The sequence below is a fragment of the Cuculus canorus genome, chromosome 18 (assembly GCF_017976375.1).
Source record: "Cuculus canorus isolate bCucCan1 chromosome 18, bCucCan1.pri, whole genome shotgun sequence".
In the NCBI taxonomy this organism is placed as follows: Eukaryota; Metazoa; Chordata; class Aves; order Cuculiformes; family Cuculidae; genus Cuculus; species Cuculus canorus.
This window is the reverse complement of record NC_071418.1, coordinates 11,608,075-11,627,967: the sequence shown is the minus strand read 5'-3', so window position 1 is coordinate 11,627,967 and position 19,893 is coordinate 11,608,075. Positions and strand designations below refer to the sequence as shown.

General features: G+C 59.8%; 4 protein-coding genes across 5 annotated transcripts; 2 read left to right on the top strand and 2 right to left on the bottom strand.

The window, feature by feature from the left end:
• Positions 1-1,758: 1,758 nt before the first annotated feature.
• ANAPC11 (anaphase promoting complex subunit 11) lies at positions 1,759-4,645 on the bottom strand. Its single transcript, XM_009559016.2, has 3 exons — positions 4,519-4,645; positions 3,152-3,319; positions 1,759-1,906 (listed from the first exon to the last, which is right to left on the bottom strand). Exons 1-2 carry the CDS (start codon positions 4,625-4,627, stop codon positions 3,174-3,176), a joined length of 255 nt encoding a protein of 84 aa, XP_009557311.2. The 5' UTR covers positions 4,628-4,645; the 3' UTR covers positions 1,759-1,906; positions 3,152-3,173.
• On the bottom strand, positions 1,778-3,089 carry NPB (neuropeptide B). Its single transcript, XM_009559015.2, has 2 exons — positions 2,790-3,089; positions 1,778-1,906 (listed from the first exon to the last, which is right to left on the bottom strand). The coding sequence occupies exons 1-2, from the start codon at positions 3,087-3,089 to the stop codon at positions 1,778-1,780; spliced, it is 429 nt and encodes a 142-aa protein (XP_009557310.2).
• A 77-nt stretch (positions 4,646-4,722) lies between the features above and the next one.
• ALYREF (Aly/REF export factor) lies at positions 4,723-8,793 on the top strand. Its single transcript, XM_054083305.1, has 6 exons — positions 4,723-4,980; positions 5,257-5,388; positions 7,487-7,634; positions 7,723-7,786; positions 7,931-8,111; positions 8,524-8,793. Exons 1-6 carry the CDS (start codon positions 4,750-4,752, stop codon positions 8,536-8,538), a joined length of 771 nt encoding a protein of 256 aa, XP_053939280.1. The 5' UTR covers positions 4,723-4,749; the 3' UTR covers positions 8,539-8,793.
• Positions 8,794-9,576: 783 nt separating this feature from the next.
• Positions 9,577-18,243, top strand: ARHGDIA (Rho GDP dissociation inhibitor alpha). Of its 2 annotated transcripts, none has more exons than XM_054083568.1 (6): positions 9,577-9,705; positions 14,214-14,423; positions 14,778-14,861; positions 15,920-15,996; positions 16,166-16,229; positions 16,655-18,243. In XM_054083568.1, the coding sequence occupies exons 2-6, from the start codon at positions 14,234-14,236 to the stop codon at positions 16,852-16,854; spliced, it is 615 nt and encodes a 204-aa protein (XP_053939543.1). In that variant the 5' UTR covers positions 9,577-9,705; positions 14,214-14,233; the 3' UTR covers positions 16,855-18,243. The 2 variants fall into 2 exon arrangements, with proteins under 2 accessions (XP_053939543.1, XP_053939544.1); XM_054083569.1 differs by having other exon boundaries at positions 9,661-9,685.
• Positions 18,244-19,893: the final 1,650 nt, after the last annotated feature.

Here is a 19,893-nt window from a genome sequence, read left to right as displayed (position 1 = left end):
GCTGAGCCATGCCCTTGTCCCGGCCACAGTCGGGGTGGGTCCTGGACTGGAGGAGAGCAGCTCAGGCCAGCGCTTTCCATGCTGTGGGTGCAGACAGAGCAGCTGCAGGGTACCAGGTGCAGGGAATGCTCCTAGTGGGACCACCTCAAGCCCTGGCAGTGCCAGGCTCCGCTCCTGGTGGCATCGCAGCCCCAGCTGCCCCCTGTGTCCTGCTGCTGTTAGCAAAGCTGCTTCTTGCCCCTGCAGTAGCCGTGATGGAGCTGTCAGCCCTTCCTGCGCTCCGCTGGCTGCCAAGCGCACAACCAACCTCTCCACACACGATCCCTCCCACGGGAGCACACAAGAGTGCAGCATTAAAAACAAACAACTCTGCTGCAGTGACACATCTACCCCAGGCTGAGAGTTTGCATATAAAGGAGCTGCCTCTGGGCCCCAAACAGGTACTGGGGTTATTAAAAAAATGACAAAAGTGGTTCATTTCTGCTCCCACCGCGGGCGGGTGCCGGCGCGCTGCTGGAACCGATTGACGTGGAGCTGTCGGCTCGGCTGGCATGTGGCACAGCTGCCGTTCCCTGGGGCCTCGCAGAGCCGCTCTGTGCTTATGCTGAAAACTTCTGCTATGATGTTCTGCTCTCCAAGTGCTTCTGGGCCCTTCCGAGCATCTGCTTACTGACAGCCCACAAGTCCTGGGGGCAAAACTGAGCGTGGAGATAAGATGTGGTGGTGGAAGATGAGAATTCAAGTTTGTGACTTTGTTTTCTCTGGTTTGTAGTTCCACCCATGCCCTCCAGGCACAGATTTAGACTCCAGTTCCTATGTCCACCCAAGGAGCTCCCTTTGATGCAGAGTGCAGCCAAGTGCCCGTTCCTCCAATGGGAATCGATTCACTATTGATTGTAAGAGCAGCCACGACTACCTCGGTGAGGGGAGCTGGCAGCTTCGGTGCAGCCACCGCGCAGGGCCAGGGCTCGTCCCCCAGGCACTGCCAGAGCCCTTACGGTGTTTAGGGGATTTCAGGGACAGGGCTGAGCTTCGTGGTGGATGCTGGCACCCCACGGCAGCACCAGTAGGTGCTTGTGGTGCTGTGCTGACCCCCACCATAGTGGGGATGCTGATCTGTGTTCTCCATGGTAGCTCATGGCCCAGGTGCTGGGCAGGGGCTGCACCCACATTTCCCACAGCACAGGGAGGCAGCAGGGCCCTTCCCAGACAGGGCAACGAAGGGATGGGAGCACCCACACTGTGCCCTGCAGTCACCACCAGCATCTTCCTGGCCCACAGTGGCAATTTGCTGATTGTGAAGTGATTTTTTTTTCTGCTGGGTGTTTGAGCAGCCACAGAACCTGGAGGAAAACGGCTGCTCCCAGGGGCTTTGGGCCACAAGTACAGAGCTGCGCCAGTGCTGCTGTGGGCCCCCAAGGCTTGGTGGAGCCCAGAGACCAAGCCAAACCAGGCATCAGGGAGGGGGCTGCCAGTCTCCCTGTGGATCGAGGGGCCCCCGTGCAGCTCCAGCCACAATCCTGCTACCAGCTGCCCTCTTCGTGCTCCCAGATGGACTGTGTGCACCCTCTTCATGCCCCTGCCAGGGCACAGCCTGGGTTCAGCCTAACCTGGGCAGCCCCTGGCCCCAGGGGCTCAGGGAGCCACAAGGGGGGCGCAGCCACCCCAAGTCCCCAAAAGGCAGAGTTGTCCCCCCATCCCACAGCAGCTCCCTCCCCAGCAAGGACAGAGGCAATGAAGCAGCCCAAGCATTTATTGTCTCCACAGAGCCACTGGCTCAGACACCCGCACATTCCATGGGATCCAGGGACACGGTGATGTCTGCCTTGCACTGGAGTGTGCCTGGGGCATCCGGCAGAACCTGGCAGCTCCGTGGCTCAGGGGCCACATCCATCACACACAGCACCTGCGGGAGAGACCACCAGGGAAACTGGAGACCCTGGGCAGTGCTGCTGGTGGAGCATCCTGCCCCCGCTGCTCAGATCACCGCAGGGCAGGGGACACCAGAACTGACACCCATGGGGGCAGCCCTGATACCATCCTGGGCAGCCACAGCCCCTGCAAGCCCCAACCCCATCCCAGGGCAGCCCCGGTCTCCCTGAGCCCCGACTCCATTCTGGGGCAGCCTCAACCCCATCCAAGTCCTGATACTATCCCAGAGCAGTCCTGATCCCTCCAAGTCCTGACCCCATTCAAGTCCCAACCCCATGCCGAGGCACCCTCGACCCCATCTGAGCCCTAAGTCCACTCTGGAGCAGCCCTGGATTTCCCCGAGCCCCAACCCATCCCGGGGCAGCCCCAGCTTCCTGTGAGCCCTGACCTCATCCTGGGGCAGCCCTGTCCCCAGGCGAGCTCCAATCCCATCCCAGGGCAGCCCTGGTCCTCCCGAGCCTCAAGCCCCTTCTAGGGTAGGCTTGACCCCATCCAAGCCCCTACCCAACATTGCGGCAGCCTCCACCCCATCTGAGCCCTGACCCCTCAAGCTCTGATCCCATCCCAGGGTGATACCAGTCACACTGAACTCCAAGCTCCCTCTGGGCAGCCCCGGTCCCACCGGAGCCCTGACTCCATTCCAGGGCAGCCCTGGATCCCTCCGAGCCCCGACCCTATCCTGGGGTAGCCCTGGATCCCCCCGAGCCCCGACCCCATCCTGGGGCAGCCCTGGATCCCCCCGAGCCCCGACCCCATCCCAGAGCAGCCCCGGTGTCCCTCCAAACGCTGATGCCATCCCGAGGCAGCCCCAGTCCCCCTCGAGCCCCAAGCTCCCCCAGGGCAGCCCCATTCCTCACCGCAGTGCCGAGCCCCGCGGGCGGGCGGGCTGGACCTGGCAGCAGCCCAGCAGTGCCGGACTCGGTGGTGCCAGAGCGGCGGGCATGTGGTGAGCGGTGGAGGCTGGAGAGCAGCCCCGAGGCTCTGCCCACGGCATGGGGCCGGGGCCCGGCGGGCGGGCGGTACCAGGGCTCAGCGGGGTGGCAGAGGCAGAGCAGCGCCAGCAGCAGCCAGCCTGCAGTGTGCATGGTGCCACTGTGATCGCAGCACTCTGGGGCCACTGCCTTTATAGCGCCCCCCTCGCCGCCCCCACACTCCATGCCCCCCCCCACGCCAGCAGAAGCCCCGAGAAGGGAAGGACGGGGAACACCAGCAGCCATACCTGTAGAGAGTGACGGGAGTCCTCACTCCTTAAACTTCCACTCCTGACGGCACATGGGGCAGTGCTGCTGCACCTGCTGCGCATTCAGCCACTTGAGGATGCAGTGCATGTGGAAGCAGTGTGAGCACTGCCCCCACACCAGCGGGCAGTCATCGCCGGGCACCTTGCCTGCAGCACAGACAGGGGTCAGGCAGGGAAAGTGATGCTCACAGGTTCCTTGCAGCCCCTTGACCCAGCAAGAGTGGGCAGGAGGGAGGGAGCTGAGCAACGTCCTGTGCCAAGGGTTCTCATACCAAGAACAGTGCAAAGTGGTGCCTAAAGCCACAGGGAAAGCCCTTTCTTAGGCTCCTCCAAAGCACTTTGTTTGCTCACTTCTGAACCCAGGACATGGTCCCAAAGAAAGACAATGACTTCCATTTATCACTGGTGGTTAACCAGCACGAATTGCGCTCTTGACCACACAGCCCCACAAATGCAGCAGCAAAATCAAGCCAGCGATGCTGTGGCAAACATCATAAAATCATGGGATGGTTTGGGTTGGAAGAGACCTTAAAGCCCATCCAGTTCCCACCCGCCTGCCACAAGCGGGGACACTTCCCACTGGATCAGGTTGCTCCAAGACCCATCCAACCTGGCCTTGAACACCTCCAGGGATGGGGCAGCCAAAACTTCTATGGACAACCTTGGCCAGTGCCTCCCCACCCTCATCATGAATAATGTCTTCTTAATGTCTAAACTAAACCTTCCCCCTTCCAATTTAAAGCCATTCCTCCTCATCCTATCCTCCTGCACTCCCTAATCAAGAGCCCCTCTGCAGCTTTCCTGGAGCCTCTTTCCGTACTGGAAGCTGCTCTAAGGTCTCTCTGGAGCTTTCTCTTCTCCAGGCTGAACAACCCCAACTCTCTCAGCCTATCCTTGTACAGGAGGTGCTCCAGCCCCCAGTCATCTTCATGGCCTCCTCTGGACCTGCTCCAGCAGATCCACGTCCTTTCTTTGCTGAGGGCTCCAGAGCTGGACACGGGGTTCCAGGAGGGCTCTCTCTCCCCAAAGTGGGGTGCAGGAGGGCTCTCTCTCCCATTGGACACGAGGTCCAGAAGACCCCTCCCTCTCCAGACAGAGTACATGAGGGCTGTCACTTCCCGGACAGGGGCTCTAGGAGGGCTCTCCCTCCCTGAACGTGGGGTGCAGGAGGGCTCTCTCTCCCTCACAGCGGGGTCCAGGAGGGTTCTACCTGGACGTGGGTGCAGGAGGACTCCCTCTTCCCGAACGCGGGGTTCCAGGAGAGCCCCCGCTCCCCGGATGCGGGGGCAGCAGGGCCGGTGTCCCCGCCGCGGAGGCCAGGCTCCCCCGTCCCCGCCCGCACTCACAGTCGGGGCAGCACCCGTTGAACGCCATACGGCAGATCCCGCAGTTCTCGTCGTTTGCCACCCACAGCCAAGAGGCAACCCCGTGCCAGCTCCGCACTCGCACCCGCATCGCCCCGCCCACCCGACTACCCCGTCCCGCTTCCGCTTCCGGTAGGTTGGCCCGTAGGCTTCCGCTTCCGGTGGCGGCGGGAGCGCGGCCGGAAGTGCGGGCCCCGTAGCGGAGCCGCCATCATGGCCGACAAGATGGACATGTCCCTGGACGATATCATCAAGCTGAACCGCAGCCAGCGCGGCGCCGGCCGGGGCGGCGGCCGGGGCGGCCGGGGCCGCGGCGGCGCCACCCGCGGAGTCGGGCCCGGGCGGGGCGGCGCGGGGGCCGGGCGGGCGGGCGGCGGCCCCGTGCGGAACCGGCCACTCATGGCGCGGGGCGGCGGCAGGAACCGGCCCGCGCCCTACAGCCGGGTACGGTGGCCGTGACCGGGGCGAGGGGAGCGGGGCCGGGGAAACGGGGCCGGCGGGGGGGAAATGGAGCGAGGAAGCGAGGCCGGGACGGGAGAAGCGGGACCGGAGAACCGGGGTGGGAGAAGCGGGACCGGGGCCGGGGAGAAGGAAGCGGGGCTGGGGCTGGGGCGGGAGAAGCGGGGCCGGGGACGAGGCTGAGGCTGGGGCAAGGGATGCGCGGTGCGTTGGCCCTTTGTCTGCTTGGCGATGCTCAGCGAGGCCCCGCTCTCGTTCCAGCCAAAGCAACTCCCAGAGAAGTGGCAGCACGACCTATTCGACAGCGGCTTTGGAGCCGGGGCTGGTGTGGAGACGGGTGGAAAGCTGCTTGTTTCCAACCTGGACTTCGGTGTCTCGGATGCGGACATCCAGGTGGGTTCAGGGAGTGGGAGGGGCCCTTCCCAGGCACTGCCCCACCTGGAACGGTCTCAGTGAACAAGCTCTGTGTTGGTACGGGGCTTTGTGCCAGCCAGAGCCATTCTGTACCATCCTGGCGATCCTGGAGGGGGTTGTGGTTCAGAAGGGCTGCTGCAAGGTGGTGTCAGATGGCAGCGTGAGTAACTATGCCTCAACAGCCGTGGTGAGGGAATGTGGCTACTTAGCCAGACGCAGTTGTGGCTGGGGAGTGTGTAAACAGCATGAACTCTGAGGGACTGTGTAGCTACAGGGGTGCTGCCTGCCCGGCTGCGGCTCTGTTTTTTGAGAGCTGTTTGCACAGTTTTGTTAAAGTCACGCTCTGTTGAGTGCCAAGGTGCTCCCACCGTATTCGGAGGTGTAACTGGGAAGGCTGATTTGTATGGGAGTGCCCACCTACCGCACAGCCTCTGGGGTCAATCTCTCAGCCAAGGCACCTGCTGGGGCTGCGTCCCTCATTCCAGATACGCCTTGGGTCGGCTGTACTTTTGGTTGGGCGCATGGGGCGATGTGGCTGCAGTGGGGGCTGCAGAGGCTGGTGTGTGGGGCTCCCACTTGCTGCGCCCTGAGCTGTGTGGTTGCAGGAGCTGCCCCAGGCCTGCTGCAAGGCCTTACTGTTCCATGGGCTCTGGGTCTTCATGGTCTCACCAAGGAGCAGCCACAACCTGCTCTGATGCTTTCTTCATCAGTGGGTTTATTCCAGTCCCACTGTGTGCCGATCCAGCTGCACATAGGAAATGAGCTTTGTTACCGTGCTACTGGCTGATGTGCTTAAAACCCCTCTCTGTCCCCGCATCAGTTCAGATTTGGTTTAAACTAGTCTTGTGCTGTAGCTGGGCTCTGATGTGTGACACGCGGCCCTGTGGAGTCCCCTCGGTGCAGCCAGCTCCTACACACAGCAGCTGCTGGGATTTGTGTCTTCTGCTGCTAGCTCAGGCTGAGGCATGGACAAGCTTGCAGTTCTAGTCCGGTTCATTGAGCAGCAAAGCTGACTTAATATCCTTGCACCTGTTTGTGACTGCCTATCCCATAATTTCGTGCTGCCTCAGCTGCAGTGGTTACTGGCTCTGGTTTTGTTTTAATTGAACAGTCATGGTGCTGTGTGTGGCTCAGGCTTCCTCCCATTGGCTGGGAGGAAGCTTGAAGGCTCTTGGTGGAACTGTGTTCCCTGAGCCGGGCAGGATCCTCTGGCCTCTGGTGCAGGAGAAGCTATCTGGAGCAGCAGCCAAGTGTTGCCTTCCCTAGAAGGTGCTGCCGAGGGCTACATACCCTTTCCTCTGGTGAATGCATGTGGAAAGGAGCCAGCCTGCAGCCCTGCCCCCATGTCACCTACTCAGAAAGCAGGAGCAGATGTGTGGTGCTCTGTTGGGTGCTGGGACGGTGGCAAAGGCTTTGCTGTGGACACTGGGGAAGGTGCTGGTCCCTTTGGGTACCCACAGCCCTGGTGCGGATGTGGAGCTTCTTTAGTGCGGGGCATGGCCAGTGCTCACCAGGGCCAGGTGTTTGAGCTAAGTTACAGAATGGAGCACCTGAGAGACAAAGCTGGTGGCTCCATTGCTACCCCTTCTTTTCCATCCTTTGTGATGGCGGGTGGTGGACTTCAGCAGGGAGTTTCCCCGATCTCTGTCTCTGGGGTTCGTCCCTGATGGACTCTGTCTTTAAATGGCACCTGGTCTAGGAAAGATCTAAGGGGAAAAAACAACTCCAGCACAATGAAACTGTGATCATCTCATGAGTCCCTGTGTTCATACAGATCTTTCTTGCTCTAGGAAGTCAATGAGGGTGTGGATGGTTTGGAAACAGCCACCCCATTGGCCTTCTTGGGCTGGATGAGAATGTGCACCCTGACAGGGGGAGGTAGAGGCTCACTTGGTTCTGCTGCCCGAAACCCTTCTGAAGGTCTGGGGCTCCGCTCTGCACCGGTGCTTTTCCTGCATTTTGGGAAGCGCCAGTGCTGCTGGAGCAGTCGTGTGTGGGGAACCGTCCCCACCATCCTGTAGGATGTGGTGTCTGTGGCGCTGATGGTCGTGTGTACACTCCTCCCTCTGTTCCTCAGGAACTTTTTGCAGAATTTGGGACCTTGAAGAAGGCAGCTGTGCACTATGACCGGTCCGGCCGCAGCCTGGGGACAGCGGATGTGCACTTCGAGCGGAAGGCAGACGCTCTGAAGGCAATGAAGCAGTACAATGGGGTCCCTTTGGACGGTGAGTCAGCGTGTCCACCTCCGTAGCCTGTTCCAGCGGCCCGCATGCCCTATCCCATGTGCCAGCTCACGGGCCGCTCTCCCTGCAGGCCGGCCCATGAACATCCAGCTGGTCACGTCACAGATCGACACACAGCGGAGACCCACACAGAGGTGAGGAGCCTGCGGCCGTGGAGCTACAACCAGCCTGGCCTCACACTGCGTAGGAAGAGGGGATCCATGTCCCATTTGGCAGACTCCTGCCTGCCCATTGGCTTAGTCAGAATGTGCTAAACCTGCTGCTTTTACCAATCACAGTGTAAACAGAGGTGGCATGACCAGGACCCGCGGTGGTTCAGGAGGATTTGGTGGTGGAGGTGGCAACAGGCGAGGCGCTCGCGGTGGGAGCAGAGGGAGAGGCAGAGGAGCTGGGAGAACTTCCAAACAGCAGCTCTCCGCAGAGGAACTAGATGCACAGCTGGATGCTTACAATGCCAGGGTAAGTGCATCTGGGTGCTGGCCGTGGGCTCCCCGTGGCCCTTTGTCCTGGGAAATGTGAGCAGCTCTGAGCTGGTGGAAAGGAGGAAGTGTTTTCCAGGTCACTGGGCTAATGGAATCTCTGGAGCCGAGCAGCACCCTGTGCCAGGCTTGGCTTCAGTTTCCACAGCCCTTTGTCGGCCGTGTTAATTGTGGCCAAGAAACAGCCCCATTCCCCGCTCCCCAGGCAAGGTTGTGTGGGACAGGCTGTACCATGGCTGGAGCAGCAGCTATGGGGCAGGATCCACGTAGGGGTGGGAATGAGAACCAAAAACCACTTAGGATCATGAGATGTGAACAGAGGGAAGGCTGGGAGCTGTGGTGGTTCAGGGGGCGCCGAGGCATATGGTGATAGCTCTGCTCCTCTCTCCCAGATGGACACCAGCTAAAGTGGCGGCAGCAGCGCAGGGCAGGACTCCGATGGCACTCCTGGCTCCCGGTGGGGGCCGCGGCTGCAGTTACCGACACTGAGGATGGGATTTGTTTTACTTTGCGTTCTGGGATAGGTTTTAAACTCCTGTCAGGTTTTTTTTAATTCTGGAGCAGACCCGTTTTGTACCGAGTTATTTTTGGGATAAATTTTACCGGTTGCCTGTTGGGCCGGGGGGGGCTTTTTCACCCCCGCCGTAATAAAATAGAAACATGTCAAGAGCTCTGATTGCCTGCGTGCACCGCCCTGGGGGCCCGTCCCCCCTCTGTCCCCTGGGCCCTGTCCCTCCTCCTGCCCTCTGGCCATGTACCCCTCCTAGCCCGGGCCGCTCCTGCCCTGGTCACGTCCCTGCTAATGCCACGCCCCCTCCTGCCCAGACCACGCCCCTCATTCATTCCCCAGCTCCCGCTACGGCTCCTCTGCCCCCAATGGCCTTCGCGGCAGCCCCCGGGCCCATCAGTGCCCTGCCCCAATCCAGCCACACCCCCTCCGTGCACCTGCGCTGCCTGGCCACGCCCCCGGTCTGGCCACGCCCCCTCATCGGCCATCCCGCGCCAACCCCATGGGCCAATTAGGCCCATGCTGAGCCGCTTAGGCCACGCCCTCCCATGCGTGCCTTCATCTCTCCGCCCCCCGCGCCGCTCTACCCCATCTCCCGTGTGTCCCGGGCGAATCAGAGCGTCGCATCGCTCAGACCACGCCCACTCCCCGACACATCCCGCCCTTTCAACTCGCCTGCACTGCCTGTCTGGCACCGCCTCCCGCTATGGCCACGCCCCGTCCCGCGCGCACTCCCCTCTGCCCTCTCTCCACCTCTCATGTGCCGTCTGGGCCAATCAGCGCGCCTATGCGCTCAGGCCACACCCACATTCCGGGTATGCCACGCCCACTCTTCCAGCACGCTCCGCCTCCCATCGTGGTCGCGACCCCTCGCTTCTGGCCCCGCCCCCTGTCCGTGCCGCCATGTCGCGCCAACTCCCCTCGGGCCAATCAGGGGCGCGGCCGGAAAGTGACGAGAGGGCGCGCCCTCGCTTAACGGGAAGTGCTGGGCGTGTCCCGGAAGTGCGGGGGCGCGCGGGCGGATCCCGGTGGCCGTTGTCGGCGCGGTGCGGAGCGAGCGGGGCTGGTAGGGCAGGGCGGGGACCGGGCTGCGGGCGGAGACCGGGCGGCGGGCGGCGTGCAGGGGCGCGGCTCCGCCCCGCTGGGACCGGCCGCACCGGGTGGCGGGCAGCGCCAAGAGGCGGGAGCGCGGCCTTGGAGGGGCGGGGGCACTGCTGTCGCCGAGGGGCCGCTGCGGGGCGGGGCGCTTGGAACCGTGGCTGGGGCCAGGCCGGGCTCCCGGGGCCTCTCCGAGCCCCACGCGGGTCGCGCTGGAGCCGGGGTAGCGGCGGGCGGGGCCGGCGCTCTCCGCTGCCTCCAGCCCATTTCCCATCACTGGGTTCCGGTTACGGAATGAGGAACTCGGTAGCCGTTTCCTGGGCCGGTTTCGTGCCGTGGGGAGAGGGTGGAGCGGGAGGTGCCGGTTCTCCGGCCGCTGCAGCCCCTGGTGGGGCGGGACGTCCCGTGTCTCCCGGCTGCCGAGCGGCTCCGTTGTCACCGTGAGGGTTCCTGGTCTGGTCCAGAGCGCTTGGCCGCTCTGCTTAAGCGTTCTTCCAAGATAGTGCCCGTGCCCCATAACCACCGAGTACCGCGTGGACCAGGGTGATGCGCCGAGACGGGTCGCGCTCCTGGTGGTGTCTGTGGCCGCGATGCCGGGCGAACGGCGGCTGCAGCCCTGCACACCTGTGTTTGGATCCTGGGTGTGCGGCGGCAGAGCGTGCGAGGCTCCTGTGGGCAGCCGAGGCCGGGTCATGATGGAGAACTAAACTAAATTAGTGCCTCTTCAAGGTGTGGAGCTGCTGGCCGGCAGCACTCATTCACGAGGTCACTCACCCCCATGGCTGATCCAGTGGTGGGGATCAGGTGAGACCGGAGCTCTCTGGGATGTCACTGGTGCTGCTGTGCTATCTGAACATCCTCGCACTTCTCAATTCCTGTGAGCCGTCAGCTGGCAGCGCTCAGCCTTGGGAGATGTCAGAGTCGCCCGTTCCTGCTGTGCTGCTGCTGCCCAGGACCCATCCCAGCTCGGTTCATCAACAGCAGTGCAGCCACAGCCGATTTAGGCCATTCTTGCTCCCATCCTTATGGCACAGCAGCATTCATAGCTGCACAGTGAACCGGATTAGCAGCCTGATCTGGCTGCAAAATAACCCTGCGGAGACGGATTTAACTGGATCAAATTCCATCTGAGTTTGTCCTGTGGCTGCATAAGCTTTCTCTTGCACCACAGGGGAAGAAGGAAGGGTGGGGACGCCTGGAATTGGCGCAGCTGTGTGCACACGGCTGTGTGCTAGCCTAATGGCTGTCCGACACCCGTTTGCTCATCCAAGGAGGCTCTGACTGACTCCAGCCTCGCTGGTGCCTGGGATCCCGACCCCAGGGTGTGCAGAAGTTGCTGTTGGCTGCCATCTGCTTAAACACAGAGTGGGTTGTGTGTCTGGATGGCAGAAGGTGGGCCTCTTGCCCACACTGCTACTGGCTCCTTGGTCCCACACGGAAAATACTGTGAGAATCCCGGGGAAACTGCTGACTTGAGAAAGTGGTGAGGGCAGCTGAGTGCGGATTCTTGGGTGGAAAGCCACTTGGCCTCCTGCTGTCTTCTGCAGGATGTTGTGGTTTGCAGGGATCAGTAAGAGCCCAGGGCTGTTTCCCTTCTGAAGTTGAGGAGTCCACCTCTGGACTGGGAATATCCTCCCCTGCAGCCACACTGGAGCTCACAGTGGGGCTGTGCCAGGATTGGGTATAGAGGCACAGGAAATTGACTGAAAAGCTGGAGATTAGGGTTTTGGTTGGTTTTTTTGGTGTTTTTCTGTGTCCTCTGTTGCTTAATGGAAGGGGTCACCCTCGTGGAGTTGAGGACAGTGCTGGAGATGCCCTATCTGACACATCCGGAGGTTGCTGTCAGTGCTTGGTGGCTTCAGACTTGGGTGAGACCAAAGGGATGCATTCTATCCTGTAGCTGAAGTCCAGTCACTCGCAGTCAGCACCAGGGCATGGATCATCCAGAGCTGGCCCTGCTGCTGGAGCTGTGCTGTGGCTGGTGCTGTTCTGCTCACCTCCTGGTGCACTATGAGTGTGGTGCTAAGCCTGTAGTTGCCCTCTGTAAGAGATTTTGTCTGCTCGGGCTGGAAACTGGAGGACGGTATATGGTTATGGGTGCTGACACTGCAGAAAGAGGCCTGGCACCATGGGGGATCTGCATATGGATACCCTGCTGGATCTGCCTCGTGTGCCTCTGCTTGTTTTGTTCCTGCTTTCAGCAAGGGCTCAGTCGTAAAGTCTGTGAATCGACAGAGCCAGGGACTGGGACTTCAGTCCATTAGAGCTCTTGCTGAATGCCTGTCATTGCCATTTCCTGAAAGCTGCTGGTGTTTAGGAGGAAGGCCCAGGGGTTCTTCACCATCCAGAGAAGGAACGGCCCGTACTACCTGGGAGGTGAACACCAGCAGGGAGGCGAGCAAAGGGCTGCGCTGAGGGACAGGCAGCAGGGATGGTCCCTGAGACAGTTTGCTCAGTGATTTCAGGAGCTGTTGAGGTTGGAGGCTTCTTTGGGCTGGAGCAGAAAGGAAGCAGCTGGGTTTGACATGGAGATGCCAGAGTGGAATCTTGTCAGTTCTTCACATACAACATAGGATTAAATGGCCTTTGGAATGCCAACTCCCACACTATTCCATGTCGGGATGTTGGAGAATGCCATGCAGAAGACTGTTTGTGTAAAGCACAAGGGTCATGGGTGCAGTGTTGAGAGCTCCTGGTGGAGCTGCTTGTGCCATGCAAAGAGCCACCTCTTCCTCCACCTCCTCCTGGTGACAATCTGCAGTTGAGCTTCCGTACACCAAGGCATCAGCTGCACACATGGCAAGGATCTCACCCCAGGACATCTGAGAGCTGTGTCAGCCCCACTGGGGAAACACTGCCAGCTTGAGACAAGCCTGCAAGTCCAGTCTCGGGTTGGAGAGTGGGAAAGAGCAAGTCCCTGATGAAGCCTGGCTGCTGCTGTGCCTCTGTGCCAGCTCTGGAGAGCCCTCCCCATGCCTCTTCTCTCCACTGCGTTCTTGCCCATAGCTCTGCTGGAGCCTTCTCTTCTAGCAGAGACTGCAAAATAACACTTTTGGAGTCTGATCTGTCTCCTTTGCCCTGTCCCCCAACAGTACATCCGTAATATTTATAGCTGAAAGTATTAGTGGAGCTTGGGCAGCACCTCTCTGTTCCGCCACTACAGGTGGTGCCAGGCTGGAATGGGACGTGGAGTCAGCACGGCTCCCACATCTGCAGAACCTGCCTTGTGTCACTGTAAAATATGCTCTGTGAACTGTGTGCAATGAATGGCAGCACCGAGGTTTGTCCTCCTTCGTATGGGAGCAACTGGGCTGTGCATTCTTGCGTTACCTCCGGGACAGAGGGGATGGAACAGGGCAATGTTCTGCCAGAGAAGCTGTTGGAGAAGCTGTGGCCATGGATGGGGGACAGCAACACCAGGGCTGAGTGTGTGGTCTGTGCTTGGTTCTTCTGTTACAAACCTCGTGGTTCTGGGTTTCTTTGGAAACCAGACACCATCAGCCACAGCTCTGCAGGCTGTTGTGAGCCATATGTGCTAGCTTAGGGCTCCCAGCGGGATGTTGAACAGGAGGCGAGAATGCCAGGTAGGGACAGCAGCACCGGGTCCATCGGCCGATCATTGTGAAGGGCTTTGCTTGTACAAAACACCTTTCAGGAGCTGTCACTGAAGGCATTCCTTGAGTTGTTAGAGAGCCCAAACCGGTATTTGCTGTAGGGTGACCCTGGGGGCAGTGCATCCTGCAGAACATCAGGAACCGCTGGAGATACCATCAGCTTTACTGAGATTTTTACTGGGTGTTGGCATCTCCTTTCTCCAGCTCTCTGTGTGCAACCAGGCGTTTCCTGGTGAGAGTAGGGCAGACAAGCCAAACTTCACACTTGCCTTTAATCCGTTATCTGTTCCACTGGCCGTGCACAGCACAGGCCTTCAGAAAGGGCCAGGTGTGAGCTCAGCTGAGCCAGGTGCCTCATTCCATGCTCTGAGGCCCCCACACCCAGCACAGAGCTGATTGATCCACTGAGTCACAGTCTGTGAGCACCAGGTCGCCGTGGAGGCTCCTGGTGCTGGTTCCCAGCCGGAACCGTGTGCGGCTGGGAGCAGAACCGCACGGAGTTTGTGCTGGGTCAGGTTTATAGTGAGTGAAAGCCTCGTCCCATTAATCTTGCAGAGGAGAGCATTTCTTCTGTAGCCTGGAATATATTTTCCTGTTCCGTGTTGCAAGTAAAGCACTGAGACTGAATTTTTCCTTCCCTTTTGCCTGGGTCTCCATGGGCTGAGTGCAAGACCTGGTCTCCTGGAGGGGTCTATGGAGTGCAGGCCCCTGGCAGGGCTGTGTCCCCATGTGGCAGAGGCGTGTGGAGCTGCGATGGAGCAGCTCTGGAGTAGCCTGGTCCGTGTCGATGGGCTGCAGTGCTGGAAAGGAGCTGTGCCAGCCAAGCTGGTGGTTGCAGTTGTGCTTCTTCTCCCCACTTCAGTGTAACTTGCGTTTGTGAGGATGGCGGAGCAGGAGCCGACAGCTGAGCAGCTGGCCCAGATTGCAGCTGAAAACGAGGAGGATGAACACTCCGTCAACTATAAGCCACCTGCCCAGAAAAGCATCCAGGAGATCCAGGAGCTGGACAAGGATGATGAGAGCCTGCGCAAGTACAAGGAGGCCCTGCTGGGTTCTGTCACGGTGACTGCAGGTGAGCCTGAGGATTCAGCTGTTCCTTGCTCAAGCCAGTGCTCGTTTGTCACCTCCACCCTCATCCCTGCTCCTGCCCGGGGCTGTTCTCCTCCCAGCTCTTTGTGCTTCAGCAGGAGCACAGTGGGAGCATAAAGGTGCTTGTCTGCACTCGCCTGTGCCAATCCCTGGCCCTCGGAGCAAGGCTTGGGACAAGGGGTGGCTCTGCATTAGAGGGAGGTGTTCTGGGGGTGGCTTGGGGACCGGGGAAGTTGTTTCCACTGGTTTCTGTGCTCTTTCAGGAAGTGCCCTGGGAGGAGGAAGAGCTTGTGTGTGTCTGTGCTGGGTGTTAAAAACCTTCTTGCTTGCCTTCCAGATCCCAATGCTCCAAATGTGGTGGTGACCAAACTGACTTTGGTCTGCGCGACCGCTCCGGGCCCTCTGGAGCTGGACCTGACAGGTGAGCCAGGAGAGAATTCCAGCGCGTCTCTTGGGTTGAAGCTGGCTTGGTGTGGAGCCTGGCAGGAGTGCTGCTGGTGTGCCAAGGAATGCCGAGGATCTTTAAGGTCCCTTCCAACCTAAACTATTCTATGATTCTATGATGATCAGAGGGCTGGAGCACCTCCCATATGAGGACAGGCTGAGAGAGTTGGGGTTATTCAGCCTGGAAAAGAGAAGGCTCTGAGGAGATCTTATAGTAACCTTCCAGTACCTGAAAGGGGCTACAAGAAAGCAGGGGAGGGACTGTTCACAAAGGCTTGTAGTGATAGGACGAGGGGCAATGGGTATAAACTGTAGAGAGGCAGATTTATGGTAGACATAAGGAGGAATTTCCTCACCATTAGAGTGGGGAGGCCCTGGCCCAGGTTGCCCAGGGAAGTGGTGGCTGACCCATCCTTGGAGGTCTTCAAGGCCAAGTTGGATGGGGCTTGGGCAGCCTGATCCAGTGGGAGGTGTCCCTGCCCATGGCAGAGGGTGGAACTAGATGGGCTTTAAGGTCCCTTCCAACCCAAACTATTCTATGTTTCTATAGTGCATGGGGAATGCTCCTGTGCTGGATGCAGAGTGAGGTGCCTGAGCTCCAGAGCGTTCCATGCTCCAAGCCAGTGTCCGTGGCCCTGTTGCAGCAGGCAGCATTCCTGCTTCCACTCCCTGCCAACCCTCGCTCTGGAGTGGTGGGAGCTGCTGTTAGGGACCAGCTGTCCTCCAGCACTGATGGCAGCAGCGCTGAGGTGGTGGCAGCCACAGAGCAAACCTCCAGAAAGGAACGTCCGTAAATTAATTCACTGCTGCGCTGCGGTGTCCTGTCACAGGGCACTGCTTCCCACCTTGGGTAGTGCAAGTGGGTTAGTGAGGAGGGTCCTGTCAGGCAAAACTGGCAGTATGGGCTGCGTGCTGTCCAGGCAGGAAGGGCTGTCCCCTCCCGTGGCAGCTGCTGTCCCACTCCCCTCCTGTGACTTCGATTTGTGCCGAGCACAGCGCAAAGGGACTCTGAGCAGCCCCGTCCCTTCTCTGCAGGAGACCTGGAGAGCTACAAGAAGCAGGCGTTTGTGCTGAAGGAGGGTGTGGAATACCGGATAAAAATCTCCTTTAGGGTAAGAATTCCCTTAATCTAAAGATGGGAAAACTGAGGGATAGGGGGAATGCTGGAGACCTGTGATCCCAGCAGTGGGAGCGCCAGAGGCTTGTGGCAGGGGAGTCTTCTCCTGCTGTGGGTGGGGTGGGCAGAGGTGGCTTCTGCAGATGCTGCTTGTCTCCTGGCAGGTGAACCGGGAGATTGTGTCAGGCTTGAAGTACCTCCAGCACACGTTCCGGAAAGGCGTGAAAAGTAAGTGTTGCTCTGTGGCTCAGGCTCTGCTATGTGAGGGTTTCTGCTCCTTCTGCCATGGTGCTGGGGCTCGCCTGCTGCTGCCCCAATGTGAGGAGAAGGTTTTCCATCATGGCTGTGCTGCTGGGAGTGCTGCAGGGGGGCAGCCTGCAGCCGTGTCTGTGCTGGCACCCCTGGGCTCTGCCTCATCCCTGCTGGCGCACACAGAGAGCAGATCACTGCTGGCAGCAATGCTAGCGTGGAGATTGCTCCCTGCTGCAGGAGCCGTTCCTGGAGAGATCAGGGTGTTAGCGGGGCGATGTTCATGTTCTCACAGCTCCTCTCTGGGCTGTCGTAGCAGTATCAGGTACTCCACTCACCTCAGCCCTGCTCCAGAGGCCAGGGAGGCTCTGGAGAAGCCTCCATACACCTCTCTTTCCTTCCAGTTGACAAGACTGAGTACATGGTTGGGAGCTACGGCCCCCGTGCGGAGGAGTACGAGTTCCTGACCCCCATGGAAGAAGCCCCTAAGGGGATGCTGGCCCGGGGCAGCTACAACGTCAAATCCAAGTTCACAGACGATGATAAGACGGATCACCTGTCCTGGGAGTGGAACCTGACCATCAAGAAGGATTGGAAGGACTAGCCCTTCCTGCAGCCAAACCCCAGAGAGCGTGAATCAGACAGTGGCTCCCATAGAAACCCCCCCGTACCAAAGTGCTGACATCGGACCCCCCGGCCCTTCCACCCTCTTTTAATTTGGCCAGAGCGCTCCGGTCAGTAGCGTGCCCCCTCCCCAGAGAATCACCATGTGCATTGCCCAGCCCCCGTTGTCTGCATCCGAGCTCCAGCTGCCAGGGGCCGGGCTGTCCCAGCACAGCGGTGGGAGCGCTCGCTCCCTCCCCAGGCCCTTTGTGCTTCTCCCCTTCTGTTATCCAGGCAGGTGCTGGAGGGGAGGGATCCTGTGCAGGATCACGTGCACAGCTCAGGGTAGATCCTGCCTCCATGTAGCTGAGGAACTTCGATGCCAGGCAGCTGTTGAATCCCTTTGTTGGCTGAAATCATGTCCCCTGTCAGTGTCCTGGGAACACTGGTGGCTTCATTTGTGGATGTTCCCTGTAACCATGATGCCTTAGTGTGTAACACGGATCCTCTAGGGAGGGGGCCCTGCCCCTGTTACACTTTTTAAACGCTCCTGTTCCTCGTTCCCTGGCACGGCATTCTTCTTGGTCACATCCCTCATGGGTTATTAGAAAAGAATCACAACTTCCCGCTTTGCTGCTGCTCCGTCCTTCTCCCCAAGCCGGGACATCTCCAGGGAGGAGGGTGCTGTGACACACTGCGCAATGCCTGGCCGCCCTCCTTGCTCCTAGGGCATCAGGCTGTCAGCACCCCGGGTCCTCGGCACAGAGCTCTAAGGTCTGCAGCAGCCTCAGTGCCTCCAAGGTGGAGAGGAGCTGTGGGGCAGGAGGGTGTGGGAGCCACCAGTGTTGCCATCACCTCGCACTTCTTGTTGCAGCCCAGGTAGCTGCAAAGCACTGAAATTCCCAGCCAGCTCCTGTGCTCCTGGCTGTTCTCGGCTGAGGATGGACGTGCCTGTTGCTGGAGCCGCTCTCCTGATGCGATCAACAAAGAGCTTGCGATGGACGAGTATTCCAAAGTGGTTAATGCCTTATGTATCTGTTCTGCCTTTAAAATCCGTGCCTGGCCTGTCAGTATTTATTGCCTTGACACGGCTCCTGCTGCACTGGCAGCAGAGCCTGCGGCACGCCAACCCCGGGCGAGGAAGCTGGCATGCTCCAGCTCCACAGCCCTCTTCTCCGGCTCCTACCACGATAAGGTCACGTTAGAACTGGGACCAAGTACCTGTGGCTTTCTTGTAGCTGCGTCTGCCTCTGCCTCACCCCTGCCCTGCCCTGGGGAGGTTCTGTTGATTTGCTTTGGTGGGAATGCACTGTCGGTCCTGGGCCCGGGGTCACGGCTGGAATCATCGTCTGCTTCTCCTTTTGATCGTAAATAAAATCTTGGAACTGACCATCTGCACTCCGTTCTGGCTCTGTCTGGGCTCCTTGGTGGGAAGGCACAAAACTGCTGTTCCATAGGGATTTCTGCAGGGACAGGGGGGTGGGAGCAGCCCCGGGCCCCTGGGCTGGCAGAGATGTGAAACGGGGATTGGGAACAGCCCCTACCAGGGGAGGAAGAGGGACAGGGCTTCTGCGTAGCATTTGCTGTCAGGATGTGACCCTGCTGCTCACTTCTGTGGGGGACAAAGCGGGTCCCCAGGGGGGTCTCTGGGGTGTTCTGCCCTCATCCTGCCCATGATAGGAGCACAGAGAGGCATCTCCATGCAGACAGGAGTGTGCAGGGGGTTGATGGGTAGAAGACCAGAGCCATGGAGAGGCGATGGGTGCCAGGAGCCTGCCAATGTATACAGAATACCTGGTATGTTTGTGCAAGGATAAGGGAATGCAGCCAGGAAAAGCTCTTTAACCTGTGGTGCTGGAGAAGCTGTAGAGGAGCCATCCTGGCCCTGCTCTGGGTCAGGAACACTTGCAGCAATCATAGAGCTCTGAATGCAGGAGGAAACAGCACTGCCCCTTCCCTCCTGGTACCAGGAAAGCTGCTACATTGCCCAGCGCTGCAGCTAAAGGAGACAATGCAACTTGGGAGACCACAGGGATGTACCAGGGCTGAGCTGTGGGAGCCTCAGCTGTGTGGGAGCCATCCCCATCACAAGCTGTTCCTTCTGTGGCTGCAGCACGGGGCTCATGTGGCAGCACCAGAAGGGAGCTGGGCAGGTGGTGCCTCCGCCCTGTCCGTTCAAGCGGGCCCAGAAGTGCTGATAATGTGGACAAAGGCCTCCTTGTGTGGGCCATAATGGTTGCTCCACGGGCAGTGCCAGGCAAGAGCTGGGCTGACGCAACCACCACTCTCAGTGAGGGTTGCCCAACTCCGGCCGTTGGCGCTGCCGTTGGAGCACTCCCACCGTGGGGAAGCCTGGGGAGGGGCATTCAGCCCTGCGGCAATGCCAGGAGCCAGGACTGCGGTGGAGATTCCCTGCCAGTGTGCGCCCTGGAGTGTGATCCCTGTCACAGGCGGACAGGCTGGCTCCAAGTCCACGAAGACAGTGACACGAGCAGCCCTGGGACGCATGGCACTGGCTGCCAGCTGTGCTGGTTCTCACCATTTGTGGTTCCCAAGGAAAACCCTCAGCCCCTGTGGAGCTCCTCCTGGGCCAGAGCTGCCCCATAGCACCCAGGCTGTTCCCCTGGCTGGGAGCAGCAGAACCGTGGCTGCAGAGCTGCATCCCTGCGGCTGTTGACCAGGAGAAGGTGTGAATTCATGTTCTGCAGCACAGAAAGCCCGGCCATGGGCCTCAGCTGGCTGTGCCAACACTGGCAGGGTTGGAAGTGGTGCTAGGAGTGGGACATGGGAGCAAGCACTGCCCTGTCCACGTGTGTCCCTTTGGCAGATGCCACTATGTAGAGATGTTTACAGGGATTTGAAGAAGAAAACTGTCCTGTTCCTGGGGAACCAGAGAGGAGGCCCAAGGATGCAGCAGTCAGCAGTGGTGGATCCTGTCCAGCACTGAGAACAAGAGCTGCTAACAGCCGTGAGCCATGAGCATTCCTGGACTCACCGGAGCTGCTGAGCAGAGGCTCTAGGGCCCCACCAGCACTCCTGG

What these genes read in the sequence shown, in the direction of transcription:
- NPB (XM_009559015.2), bottom strand. Translation starts at nt 3,089, where the DNA reads ATGGAGTGTGGGGGCGGCGAGGGGGGCGCTATAAAGGCAGTGGCCCCA. An exon ending in CCGCGGGGCTCGGCACTGCG is followed by an intron (nt 1,907 to 2,789) that starts GTGAGGAATGGG and finishes TCTCTCCCGCAG; the next exon opens with GTGCTGTGTGTGATGGATGT.
- ANAPC11 (XM_009559016.2), bottom strand. Translation starts at nt 4,627, where the DNA reads ATGCGGGTGCGAGTGCGGAGCTGGCACGGGGTTGCCTCTTGGCTGTGG. An exon ending in CAACGGGTGCTGCCCCGACT is followed by an intron (nt 3,320 to 4,518) that starts GTGAGTGCGGGC and finishes TCTGTGCTGCAG; the next exon opens with GCAAGGTGCCCGGCGATGAC.
- ALYREF (XM_054083305.1), top strand. Translation starts at nt 4,750, where the DNA reads ATGGCCGACAAGATGGACATGTCCCTGGACGATATCATCAAGCTGAAC. An exon ending in CAATGGGGTCCCTTTGGACG is followed by an intron (nt 7,635 to 7,722) that starts GTGAGTCAGCGT and finishes CTCTCCCTGCAG; the next exon opens with GCCGGCCCATGAACATCCAG. An exon ending in CAGCGGAGACCCACACAGAG is followed by an intron (nt 7,787 to 7,930) that starts GTGAGGAGCCTG and finishes TACCAATCACAG; the next exon opens with TGTAAACAGAGGTGGCATGA.
- ARHGDIA (XM_054083568.1), top strand. Translation starts at nt 14,234, where the DNA reads ATGGCGGAGCAGGAGCCGACAGCTGAGCAGCTGGCCCAGATTGCAGCT. An exon ending in TCTGGAGCTGGACCTGACAG is followed by an intron (nt 14,862 to 15,919) that starts GTGAGCCAGGAG and finishes CCTTCTCTGCAG; the next exon opens with GAGACCTGGAGAGCTACAAG. An exon ending in GTTCCGGAAAGGCGTGAAAA is followed by an intron (nt 16,230 to 16,654) that starts GTAAGTGTTGCT and finishes CTTTCCTTCCAG; the next exon opens with TTGACAAGACTGAGTACATG.